General features: G+C 38.2%; 1 protein-coding gene across 3 annotated transcripts in view; it reads left to right on the forward strand.

The window, feature by feature from the left end:
- LOC114310254 (Tetratricopeptide repeat (TPR)-like superfamily protein) overlaps nt 1-12,715 on the forward strand; it is a 62,273-nt gene that overhangs the window by 28,649 nt on the left and 20,909 nt on the right. For all 3 annotated transcript variants that reach the window (XM_028256208.2, XM_028256206.2, XM_082866951.1), the window contains exons 11-14: nt 1,435-1,512; nt 2,705-2,802; nt 2,885-2,930; nt 6,917-7,044. In XM_028256208.2, coding sequence (XP_028112009.2) covers nt 1,435-1,512; nt 2,705-2,802; nt 2,885-2,930; nt 6,917-7,044 — 350 coding nt within the window. The remainder of the gene's footprint in view (nt 1-1,434; nt 1,513-2,704; nt 2,803-2,884; nt 2,931-6,916; nt 7,045-12,715) is intronic.

Here is a 12,715-nt window from a genome sequence, read left to right on the forward strand (position 1 = left end):
CCTCTGCTGACACCAAAAGTCTTCACAGTGGCCTTTGGTATCCACCAAAGGTCTTCTAATTGTTTTGGAACCCATCAAAGGACTTCACCAAGGAATAGTAGATGATGATCAAAAAACTTTGCAGATCGTCAATGTTCACTCAATGATCTATGGGTCCTCTTTTTATCTCATGCTTTTTGCTGACTTAGACAGCTCAAGCAGTCAGTTCACATCTCAAGAGGTGAATCAGTGCTTGTATACTTCACAAATAGGCTCTGGGAAGGCATGTATTTGCCACTGGACCACTGCTTGAGTGGTGGATCCGTAGCCTGGATTTTGGTGTGACCTGTGTCGGCTTGTCAAAGACTGCTTGGATCTCTGCCGATGATGTCCAACCTTGCTTGCAGCTGAAGTCCATGAATGGGATTCACAAAATGAAAACTAAAAAAAAGACTTAAAGAGCTATGCTACATACAGATCAAATGAATTTGGATTACAACACAAATAAGTGATTGCCATTATGGGATTGTCAAACTACACTAGAGGGACTCTAGGTCCTAAGAGATAAGATTGCAACTAAAACAAATTTTAATTGGTATTATACACTGCAATGCTCTGCACTTGTAAAATGGTTATTCAAGAATATGGTGTTTTCCTCGTCTCATATGCATGTAGGAATTCCAGCTACATGTACAATAGTTGACACTATCTGAAATATATGATGATCCTGATGGATATATTTCTTCATTTGTTATTTCTTTTAACAAATGCTGATTTTTAACTAGTGAGTGGAGAAACAAATTGGCAATTGGTTTGGTCAGATCACAGTCATTGTTGATTCCTGGCTTAGTTACTAAATTTTGGAAAATTAATATCAGACTAAACACGTTGGCGGTATTTTTTTTTTTTTTTTTTTTTTCCATAAGAACCTTTTCTTTTTAATTAGTATATTCATGTGTGCAACTGACCCGAGATTTTGTAATGCCTTTGATGCTTATAGCAGCTTCTTCTATGAAATTATAGCAAATCATTATAACAATTGAATTGTTTCTATGAGTTAACTAATGTTGTAATGCCATAATTGCAAATACATATATTTCTACCTCTAGAGCATGATGCAGGAGGAAAAATATTCTTATTTAAGACATAGTCAGGGCTTTGATCCAACAATATCAATAAATTTGTTGTCAGTGTAAAATTTTGTGAATGATAACAAATGAAAAAGTTATTTTTTAATTTTTTATTTTATTTTTTGTAATTCAAAATCTTCCTGACTTCTCAAAAATGTGCTATGCTTTATGTGGATAATGGTTTTAATGACCATTCCGATATTATGTACATTACTTTTTTCATCTTTATGTCATGTGTAGTTGTTTATGTTGTCTCCCTTTTGTCTGGTTGCTGCCTTTTAATCTTGGTTTATAACTCTACTAATATTCTTGCTATTTCTTCTAGATATATTTAAAGTCCAATCAACTTGCAAAGGCTGAAAATGTACACAGAAAGATTCTGCATATTATGGAATTGTCAAAGGTTTACTGGTTTCTGTTTTTCTTTCTTTATTCTCTAGGTCATTTTGGTTTTATTGATAGATTAGTTTATCAAAATTTAGTGTTGTGTGATTGAATTTTTTTACATAGCTGATGTATTTACATATATATATATATATATTTTCTTTTCAATTCACATGCTTAGAAAGTACAATTTTTGTATAGCTTAAATGATCAAGGCTTTAGTCTTTCTTTTAGCTGCTCAAGAGTTTCCTCTTTTGTAGTGCCTCCTGTTACTTGGGGGAGGCAGACTAGGAGTGGAACCCAAGACCACCCCCTTAGGAGAGACTTGATGGCCAAAGGGCTAGCCAATTGGGCTAGAGCCCCTTGGTTGATTTTAGTTACTATCTCACTCTTGCTCTTTTGACATGCTTGGAAGCATCTTCAACCCAGCATGGGGATACATTTGATTTTTTTTTAATTTTTTATTATACCTGGTCAGCTAAAGTTAGAATGCTCTGAATGTGTATGGACACAGTAGTTTTCTGTTGCTTAGAACATGGAATGTAGAGAAATTGATAGGTAAAGGGTTAAATTCAGAAGATGCAATAGTTAGAAGGGAAACATTAATATAGCTTGGTTATAGAAATGAGAAAAGTGAGAGGTAGTGGAAAATCTAAAGAATATCGAAAAATAAATATAAAAATTGCTAAAGTTGACAACTGGGGAAAGCACAAAATGCCTCCTCAAATCCAAGACCCAAACACAGCCTAAGAGGTTATGGACGTACTATTACAACCTAGATGAACAAAATGCCCATAGGATGTGACTACAATTGTCACTTTTGTAAAAGTAGTGGAGGATATGACAAGGTACATGGGTCTTATATTTTGTGAAAGGTTTTGCATCTTGGAGTTTGCAATGGTCATTGCAAATGAAAATATGGGTAAGTTGTGGTGATTTCCAAGATGTCCTGAAGGCTTTTTGTTGAATAATTTCTTGAACAAATGCCAGTGTTTTGGGTACTTGTAGTAACATGGTATTTCCTGACCTCTTTTGTTTTGTTTGAATTTATTTCAAATTGATTTGGATGATTTCTGCTACTGAAAGGAACATGCAAGATGACATTTATATTAATTATTTTTCATCCTAATGTTCATGATTTTGTAGTGCTACTGTTTCTTAATTATTTTTCTGTGTTGGTGAATGACATCAAACTATTCTTGAAAATGCAGGGATGGGATTCTTTGGACACTGTAATTGCAGCTGAAACCCTTGGCTTGACCCTTCAATCACTAGGGAACTTAGGGGATGCGAAAGATCTTTTGGAAAGGTGAATTGATAGTTGTTTAATTGATAAGAAGTTGTAGAAAGTCATCATTCCAAATAAAAAAATGTTATTATTACGGCTGCAGATGTCTCGAGGCCCGAAAAACCATACTTCTTGAAGATCATATTCAGGTTTGTAGTTTGCAGTCTTTATTGATTTAACTGTTTGTAACAAGAGTCAACGTCTAGGTTTACTTGCCTCTTGAGAGTGGTGGCCTGGTGGTCAGGGCTTACTTCCAAGTGGTTTGGTAGACAGGAGATCGTGGATTCATGTCTCATCGGCAGTCACTAGGGAGCACAAGACTCATGTGCCTATGAATCCTGGGCTACTGGCTCCTTGCTACTATTTCCATGGTGGGGCTGGGGTTAGGCTACAACTCAACTCATCTCAAAGGAGCGCCTGCGCATCCCCCCGCTTTTGAGGGCCTGTCTAGGCCTCTCTTGTCCAGCTCCCCAGTGGGTAAGGGCTCCTATGTTCACGACCATGGGTGGTTGTCACGTGCTGATCGCTTCCTCTTACCCTTTTCCACCAACAAAAAATAAAAAAGAAAAAAAAAATCTAGGTTTAATTTGATGCGTCATGTTTGCTCATTTTAAGTGACATACTCGAACAAAACAAAACAAACTGCTCATATTATTCTTGAGCTAGTCCTCTTTTGTACTTTTCCTAGAATATAATATCATTTCTGGTAGTAATTGAACTATGTGGCTCATCATCTCTGGACTTGGTTTGCTATGTTGAGATTGCCAAGGGGAAATTTTCACGAATACATAAGTTAGCTTTCTCGTTTGTCTTAGGTGCTTACTTTTGTGAGATGTGCACATAAAACTGTCAATCTCTGCCATCTTTGCCAGGCAGCTCAGAGATTCTCTGTTCTCATATGCATGTGCTCATGTGCATGCATAACAATATATGGAAATTCATAAATGCAAATCTACCTACAGATCCATGCATTCCTGGTCTTGCAATGGGCTCACAGACATGTAGACAAATCATACACAAATACATGGTTGTTTGCTCGCACACACACTCATGTGTTCACAGATACATGCATAATTTCACATTGGTGTTTGTATTATGGTTTTTAAGTGGTTGAGGTCACCGTTTTAAGGAGTATTTTCTTTATCTCTGTCTTTGTCTTTTTTTTTTTTATTCTATTGATCAACAAGAAGAAAATTTTATTAATTAAAAAGAGCTGAAATACAGTGGAGGGAGGACAAGAAGTCCACCGAAAACAAAAAGGAGACGAGAAAAAATCTAACATCAATTCTTACACTCTACAAATAGCTTTCCATTCTCCAAAAATTTTAAAAAAAGTGGAATCCCTTTAAAGGAGGGAGCAACTGAAGCCCAAAAAGAAGCAAGATAAACCAATTTCTTCCACATACTCTTCAAATCTTCAAATTTCTCCTCAAAAACTCTAGCAGTCCTCTCAAACCATAACACCCAAAAAACTGCAAGTGACACGTCTCCAGAGAACCCGAGCCTTGCCATTTGATTCAAAACCTCTAAAATCAATACAAGACAAAATCTCTCAAGAGGGGATAATTACCCACTTGACTTTTGTTTTATGAAAAACTCTCCACCATAAGGTACTGTAACAGGATAATGCAAGGAGAGATGATCCATATTTTCCTCGGCCTCCTAGCACATAACACACCATAGCGGAAACAACACACAATTGGGTCATCTCTTTTGAATCATATGTTAGTATTAAGCTTCTTATGAGGCTTTCCATTTCTCCAATTAGGATGTCGGTGTTGGTGAATGGGACCCCAATGGGGTATTTTCAGACTTGTCGTGGTTTATGCTAGGGTGATCCCTTGTTGCCTCTACTTTTTATTTTAGCGATGAAGGCTTTGAGTAGATTGTTGTCTAGAGCGGTGTAGGGAGGTTTGTTGGAAGGTTTCAAAGTAGGTATGGAGGCAGAAGAGCCATTGGTGGTGTCTTATTTGCTGTATGCAGATGAAGGTCTTATTTTTTGTGGTGCTGAGACAGGTCAATTAGGGTAACTTTGTTATGTTTTGTTATGTTTTGAGGTAGTCTTAGGTGTGAGGGTGAATTTGGCAAAATTCGAGTTGATTCCTGTGGGGAGAGTGGTGGGTGTTCATCGGTTGGCGGCCATTCTTGGGTGTAGAGTTTCTGTTGCTAGTTTCATATTTGGGCTTGCCTTTGGCTCTACGCTTAAGGCAAGTTCAATGTAGGATGGAGTGGTGGAATGGGTTCAACGTTGGTTGGCGGGGGTGGGCGAGTCAATATTTGTCCAAATTAGGAAGGTTGACGTTGATCAAGAGTACGTTAGGGAGCATTCTTACATATTTTATGTCGGTGCATGTTATTTCAATTTTGGTGGATTGTCAGTTGGAGAAATTACAGTGAGACTTCCTTTGGGCTGGGGTGGGTAATGAGTTTAAATTTCATTTGGTGGACTGGAATTCGGTGTGTAGTTCAAAAGAGGAGGGTGGTTGGGGTTACAGAAGGTAGTGGTCTTTAATAGGGCTTTGTTAGGGAAGTGGTTATGGTGGTTTGTACGGAAATAGAGCAGCTTTGATGTCGGTTGGTGGTTACGAAATCTAGGAAAGCAAGGATTACTCATGGTAGGGGTTTGTGGAAAGGTATTTGGCTAGGAATGGGCGAGTTTTGGAGGTGACTTAGTTTTTGTGTGGGTAAGGGTGAGCGAGTGCATTTCCAGAAAGATTGGTGGTGTGGTGATCAGACTTTGGCGTCTCATTTCCTGTTGATGTTTCGGCTTGCGATACATAAGGATTTGGAGGTAGTAGCCTCTTATTTGTCTTTAGTAGATGAGAGGGCGGTGTGGGATGTTAGGCTTTGTAGGTCGGTGTTTGATTGGGAGGTTGGTTAGTTGGTGGATCTAATGGTTTTGTTGTATGGGCTTTGGGAGGTTGGGATTGGAGAGGATGGGTTGTTGTGGAGTTGCAAGGGGACTAAAGAGTTTTTCTCGGTGTCATTTTTTTATCGTGCCGAAGTGGGACTTAGGATGTCTCTTTTCCATGGCAGGGTTTGTGGGTTACTGAAGTGCCATCCAAAGTGGCGTTCTTTGTGTGGAAGATTGTGCGTGATCTGATTTTGACTTTGGGTAATTTGATTCGTCTTTGTAAGATTTTAGTAAATTGGTGTTTGTGTTGTCAGGATGCAGAATCTGTGTTGCATCTTCTGATTCATTGCCCTGTGACATTTCAAATATGGGGTATGATTTTTGCGGTGTTCGGTCTGGATTGGGTACAACAAGAGCCTGTGAAAGAGGTGTAATTGGAAGAAGGAGGGGGGGGGGGAGGAAGAGGTATGTTTAATGTGATTGGTTTGGTTGGAGTGTAATCGCCGGACTTTTGAAGGGTTAACGACCTCGGTGCCTTGCCTGAAGAAAAAGTTTTTGGTGGTTAATCTAGTTGGGTATTGGGAACAGTGGAACCGGATTTGTTTTCCTTTGAATAACACCAAAACCCATAAATTATGTTTCTGTCTAGGATAGAGCTTACCAGCACAACTTTTTCTAAAATTCCAGCAACTTGCTGTTTCAAAAATAAATAAAATAAAATCTCACACCATTTAGTCTACAATCCCTAGAAACTTTCTTCTACCACATTAAAGCCTAACCCTACTAGGTTTTTGCTACCCTAATTCACCATAAGCCAATCGTATGCTGCTTGATTTCAAGTTTCTAAAATGTTGCCCTATATCAAATTCCTTTTTACTTAGTTGGGAAGGAAAAAAAGCATGCCTGTGAAAAGACTACTAAGACAAAAATGGGCTGCTAACGTAACAATGCCAATTAGGTAGCAGGACGGACTGCTGGTCTGATCTACATGGACATAGTTGGAGATGGTGGCTCTCCTACAGTTCGTCTGGGATACTGAGGGATATGATTAAGTTGGTCCTGAAGATCACCTTGATGCACTACTTACCTTTGCATTTCCTACAAATTTTGACCATTATCAAGAAGTTCAAAGATGTAGATGAAATAAGATCTATCAATATTAAAGGGAAAATTTTGGTTCTGTTATGTTTGCATTGTCATATCTTGTTCCACCTGCCCTTCAGACAAGAGAAATACAATGGGACATATAAATCAGGCTATGGCTTACTTTCTTCAACGCAGGTTGCTGCAAACATGCTCTACATAGCTAGGGTGGAAATGTTAAATTCCAACCGACTAAGGAAGATCAATACTTCTGAAGCAATTGCTGAGCTTGGTAAAGCGAAAGATCATTTAGGCCAATCCATCAGGTTTGTGCTAAAAATCTAAAGAACCTGGTTCATTTAATATTTCTTTTGTTTCCCACCTTGTGAATTTCCTTCAAAAAGAATTGACGTGTTTATTTATCAAAAAAAAAAAAAAAAATTCCCTTAAAAAAGAAAGACCCTTTTGGAGAAAGTGTGTTTGAACCTCTTTGGCCTTGGAGTGGTTGCATGGGCATACAAATCTAAAAATAAAAAACAAATAATTTGATACTTCTTATTTCATTTTGCTTTTGTTACTTATTTATTTATTTATTTTTGATCTGGTGCATATGTTCTTTGAGCTGCATTTCTTGCTATAGATTTTTTTTCTTCTTGATGAGTTATGAATAATATATTAACAAAAAGTGCAAATTGAGTACAGTTCCAATAGTTCCTGAGAAAATAAATCTCACAATTATGCAGCCTGACAATAAATTGTTGACATGAACTGAGCAAAATTATCCATAACCAATGCATGCATTATTTGGGATGACATATGCTCACACATGTATTCCTGTTTTGAAGCATAACCTGTTCTATTGTTCAACCAGGTTATACTTTTATGTGGTACAAGATATAGAGTAGCTATCAAGATTCAAGACCATGAGGCCCATGTCAATGCTACAAAATCACTGAGAAACGAATACGTATTATTCCATTAACCTAAATCAGGAAAGAAGATTATCAATTGCACAGTTTGAAACATATAAATAAAGAGTAAAACTCTAATTAACCCTTGAGACCAAAATACCTCTCTCTCTCTCTCTCTCTCTCTCACTCATGATGTGAGCCCAGTAAGCATTGAGAGTTTGCCAAGCAAAAATAAAAAATGGGCAGAAGTATGAATCTTAGTGAAGAAGTCCACAAGTTGCAAAGAGGAGACAAAAGGCAGCACAACGGTACCCAACTGAAGATGCTGATGAGAAAATGACAATAAATCTCTATGCTCTTCCTGCGCTCATGGAAAACTGATATATGAGCTATCTGGATAGCATTCTTATTATCCCAATGAAGAGTTGGAGATGACAAAGAAACGCCAAGTCGGAAACGAGTCAATGAAGCCAAACAATCTCAGTAATAGCAGAGTTAAAGAGGAAGCAGAAGAGAGAAAAAAACTTAGAAATATAGTACCACAAATATAACACAAGATACGTAATAAAACATCTCAATGATCAATGCGAGGTGCAGCAACAAATTGACTGACCACTCTTAAGTTACCAATTGTCCCAAAAGTTGAAGTTACTAGGAAATGGGCTCAACAATGTATATCAAGGTATCCAACACCCTCCCTCGTGTGCAACCACATTTTGCAGGTAGAGAGATAAACAGAGAACAAAACAAATAAGAAGAAACCAAATGGGACTGAATACCAAATACTAACGATGAGGCTTGAACCCTAGACCTCTTTTAACTTGAGCGCTAATACCATGTTAAGTTACCAATTGTCTCCACAGCTTAAGCTATTAGGAAATGGGCCCATCAATGTATATCAAGTTATCCAACAATCACATGAACAACATGAGTCATATCAGGACAAGTAACAACAAGATAAATCAAACAACCAACTCATGACACAGAGTAGGATCATCGAGTGGAACACTAGCAGTTGGATAGAATTTGACATGTAGCTCGATAGAAGTATCGACTATTTAGTCATCATTGAGTCTAGCACAGTGAATGACCTGTTTAGCATACTTAGACTGCAACAATAGATAACCCATAGGATCTATCCAAAAAAAAAAAAAAGAAAAAGAAAAAGAAAAAACAATAGATAATCCTTAGGGGAAGAATATCTAAAAAATAATGCAAAAGAACAAAATCTTTCATCTCCAACTCCTGAAATAGATGTTGCTTAATTTCAGTAATAGCATCAAAGTCAAAATCAGTGATAATCATATCATCCACATATAACAACAAAATGTCCATTCCAGAAGTAATATAACAGAGAAAAAGAGAAGAGTCATGAGCATGAGGATGAAAACCAATTCGAGTAAGTTCAACTGAAAACACTCGTACCATACACAAGGAGACTTCTTCAAACCATTAAAAAGCGCGGCGCAGACAACAGACATAATTCAAACTTGTGCAAGCCAGAGTTACTGGTGCTACAGTGAAGAAGAATTAGAGAGAGTTATAATGTAGATTGCAACGAAGGGCAACAAAGAATAAAGAGGAGTTGATGAACAACGAGAGCTCTAAATATAGTCGTTTATAAGTTGGAATCAGAAAGTGCGATGCCAAATGATTTCGACTGGATTCGAAGAGAGAGGTTTGCAATTTCACTCTAATGTATACCATGTTACGAAATTAATGAGAAACGAACGCATATTATTCCATTAACCTTACTTGGAAAAGAAGATCATCAATTAGACAGTTTGAACAAAATATATAAATTATAAAGAGTGAAACTCTAATTAACCCGAGAGACCAAAATACCCCTATAGCAAACTTCAAAATATCCAAAATACATTTCACAGTCAAAACATAAAAGAAATATTAATGTGGTTACTTAGATACTGTAAATGGGGTTATAAAAAGGAGAGGGAGGGAGGTGTTGAGGTTGCATTCAAGGTCATATAGAAGTATAGTCTTATACCAATACTGATCATTTGACGCTCTCATTCTGCAAAAAGGAAAGGATTTTCCACTTGAGCTATGTGTTGCAAATCTTATTATCTAGTACTAGCTACTCCTTTTTAGTTATATAAAGAATCATAGTACATTTTTCGAACTTTAGAAGTGATCTCCTTGTTATGTGACTATTTTGTTTTCATTCATATTTTCTACAACATTTATGTTGCAAGGTGTTTTATGGGAGCATGACAATTCATTTTGCCACTTTTCTCATGTAATATGAAAATATATAGATTTTAGGTCCTCATATCAAGGAAGTGGATTTGAGAAGGTTGCAGGGGGTCTAGTTTTGGTCAAGGGAGCAGAAGAGTTGGTCGTTGTTACAATAGGCAAGGGTGGGGTTGAAAATGAGGCTAGGGGATGTTCAATTTATCAAATGGTAGGGAGGGAGCAAGACAAGGTGGTGGTGGTGCCTCAAGATATAGATGCCATATGAATATCGGGAGGAAGATTTTTATTAAGTAGAGACCTCTTTGTTTGTATGGGGGCCAAAAGTGGGGTTACAAATTCAATCACTTGTTGATGACAAACATTATTAGGCGATGGGAATATTTTGGAGGTTGGAGGGGTTAGGGTGGAGGAAGTTTCAGAGCATGTAGTTCGGGTAGAGGATACTTCTATGAGGCATACAATCCCAGTTTGGGATTGAGAAGAGATCTAAGAAACATGTTGATGCTTTATTTGTGTTCATGAAGGAGTTCAAAAAGTAGTACAAAGAGTGTTTGTTTGAGAGAGAAGAACTTAGGGAATGATTAGACAATCATCCCCTTTTATATTGATAATAGGTAACTTAAAATGGAAGCCTTGGAGGCACAAATAAGAAAATAACAGAATAAGGAAATAACAGCTAATAGAATAATCAATACACAATAACCAAAGATATTATTCTAACACTCCCCCTCAAGCTGGTGCGAAGATGTCTCTCATGCCCAGCTTGCCAAGCACATCATGGAATGGTTTGCTTCCAATTCCCTTGGTGAAAATGTCTGCCAGTTGTTCAGCTGACTTCATAGAAGGAGTACATATAGTGCCACTGGTGAGTTTCTCCTTAATAAAGTGGCGATCAATCTCCACATGTTTTGTTCGGTCATGCTGAATTGGATTGTGAGCTATGTTAATAGTAGCCTTATTATTGTGAGAATATGGTATTGTGTAATTATTGTATTATTATGTAATTATGGTATTATGTATCAATTAGGTAGGTTGATATTCGATTGATTGTATAGGATTATTTCCTATTATAGATTGGGTTTAGGATTGCTATAAATATTGATTGTAATCTTTGTATTCTACAACTTGAATATACAGAAAGCCATTTAGAAATCTTACATGGTATCAGAGCCAAAAATCCAGATAGACGAAGAGATACCTAAAGAAGATTCAAGCAAACCTGAATGAGAAGAGGAAACAATGGAGACAGATGGGGATGGTTGGAAGGTAGACAGTATATGCTGAAACTGGCTAATCTGAGCACTCAAGGAAGCCAAGTCAGGATCAAGAGCCGAAGCAGATGCAGTAAAACCAGCGGGAGGCCGAACAATACTCAAAGGAGAGGAGCAAAACTGGATCGAAAACTACTAAGAAGACGAAGTAGACAGGCATCCATTCTTGGGACAATGGTACTTCCAATGACTCCTTTGATGACAGTAGGCACATTTATCCAAAGCCAGAGGCATCATAATAACTATAAAACTGAGGGGTTCAAGTGTAATAAACCTAAATAGAACAAAATAGGCAAAATGCAATAACAGATAACTGAGTGGTCAACTGTAACAAACTAATTATAGTAAATACGATCAAAACAAATCAGAAGTACACCAGAGAACTGAAGCAGAACCAGTGAGAAGTCTTAGCAGAGAGAAATCGAAGCACAACTAACCATGTTAATTAGATGGGTCGACCAGACGGGTCACCCAACCAAGTCGACTAGAGAGAAGAGGCGAACCACGTCGGGGGGGGTGTCATTCGGCAAGAAAAGGCCAACAAACCAGAATTAGACACCAGGTGGGTCGTAAGCTAGATGGGTCACGATGCAGAGGCAGACGGGTCGCGATGGATCACGATTTAGGTTGACCAGCAAACCAGAATCAGACACCAGGTGGGTCGTGAGCCAGATGGGTCACGATGCAGAGGCAGATGGGTCGCGATGGATCGTGATGCAGGCTGAGAGTTGGAGCAGAGATACGAACGAGGGACTTCGCCAGAAGAGATGAATCATGATTCCGACAGGTAGGTCGTGATTTCAGTGAGATCAGAGGTTGATAGTGAACGCGACTTTGGAGGCTGATTAGGTTTTCCATCTTCTCCTCCTGCTTCACCTCTGGCTGCTTCTTCTCAGTCGGTTTTTTTTCCTCTTTCGTTGTTAGTTTATTCTCGTCATAAGGCTTCTCCTCCATCGGTTGTCTCTGCACCTACTGCTGATCCTCTTGCTTCTGACGACTTGGATCCTGTTGCACACCGATATCCTACTTGAGCACATCATCCTCTAAACAGGTTGGGTTGGTCTAATACATGTTTTTCTATTTTCTATCGTACTTTTTTGTCTGCTATTCACTTTTTTTCAGAACCTCAGTCTTACAAGGAGGCCTGTTAGGATCCTCATTGGGTTCAAGCTATAGATGATAAGTTGTTTGCTTTACAGAAAACTAGTACTCGGGTGTTGGTTTTTTTGCTTGCTGGGAAAAATCTGGTTGGTAGCAAATGGGTATACAAAGTCAAGACTCATTCTGATGGTTCTCTTGAGCGTTACAAAGCTTGTTTGGTTGCCAAAGGTTTTTCACAGGAATATGGTATTGATTATGAGGAGACCTTTGCTCATGTTGCCAAGATGACTACTGTCCGTACTTTGATCTCTGTCATTGCTGTTCGTTCTTGGCCTCTTTTATCAAATGGATGTTAAGAATGCTTTTCTTAATGGCCATCTCACTGAGGAGGTTTACATGCGTCCTCCCCCTAGCCTTCACCATTCATCTGGATAGGTTTGTCACCTTCGGTGTGCTCTGTATGGTCTAAAGCAGTCTCCTCATGCTTGATATGATTGCTT

Source organism: Camellia sinensis, chromosome 4 (genome assembly GCF_055761805.1).
Source record: "Camellia sinensis isolate YWXY chromosome 4, ASM5576180v1, whole genome shotgun sequence".
NCBI lineage: Eukaryota > Viridiplantae > Streptophyta > Magnoliopsida > Ericales > Theaceae > Camellia > Camellia sinensis.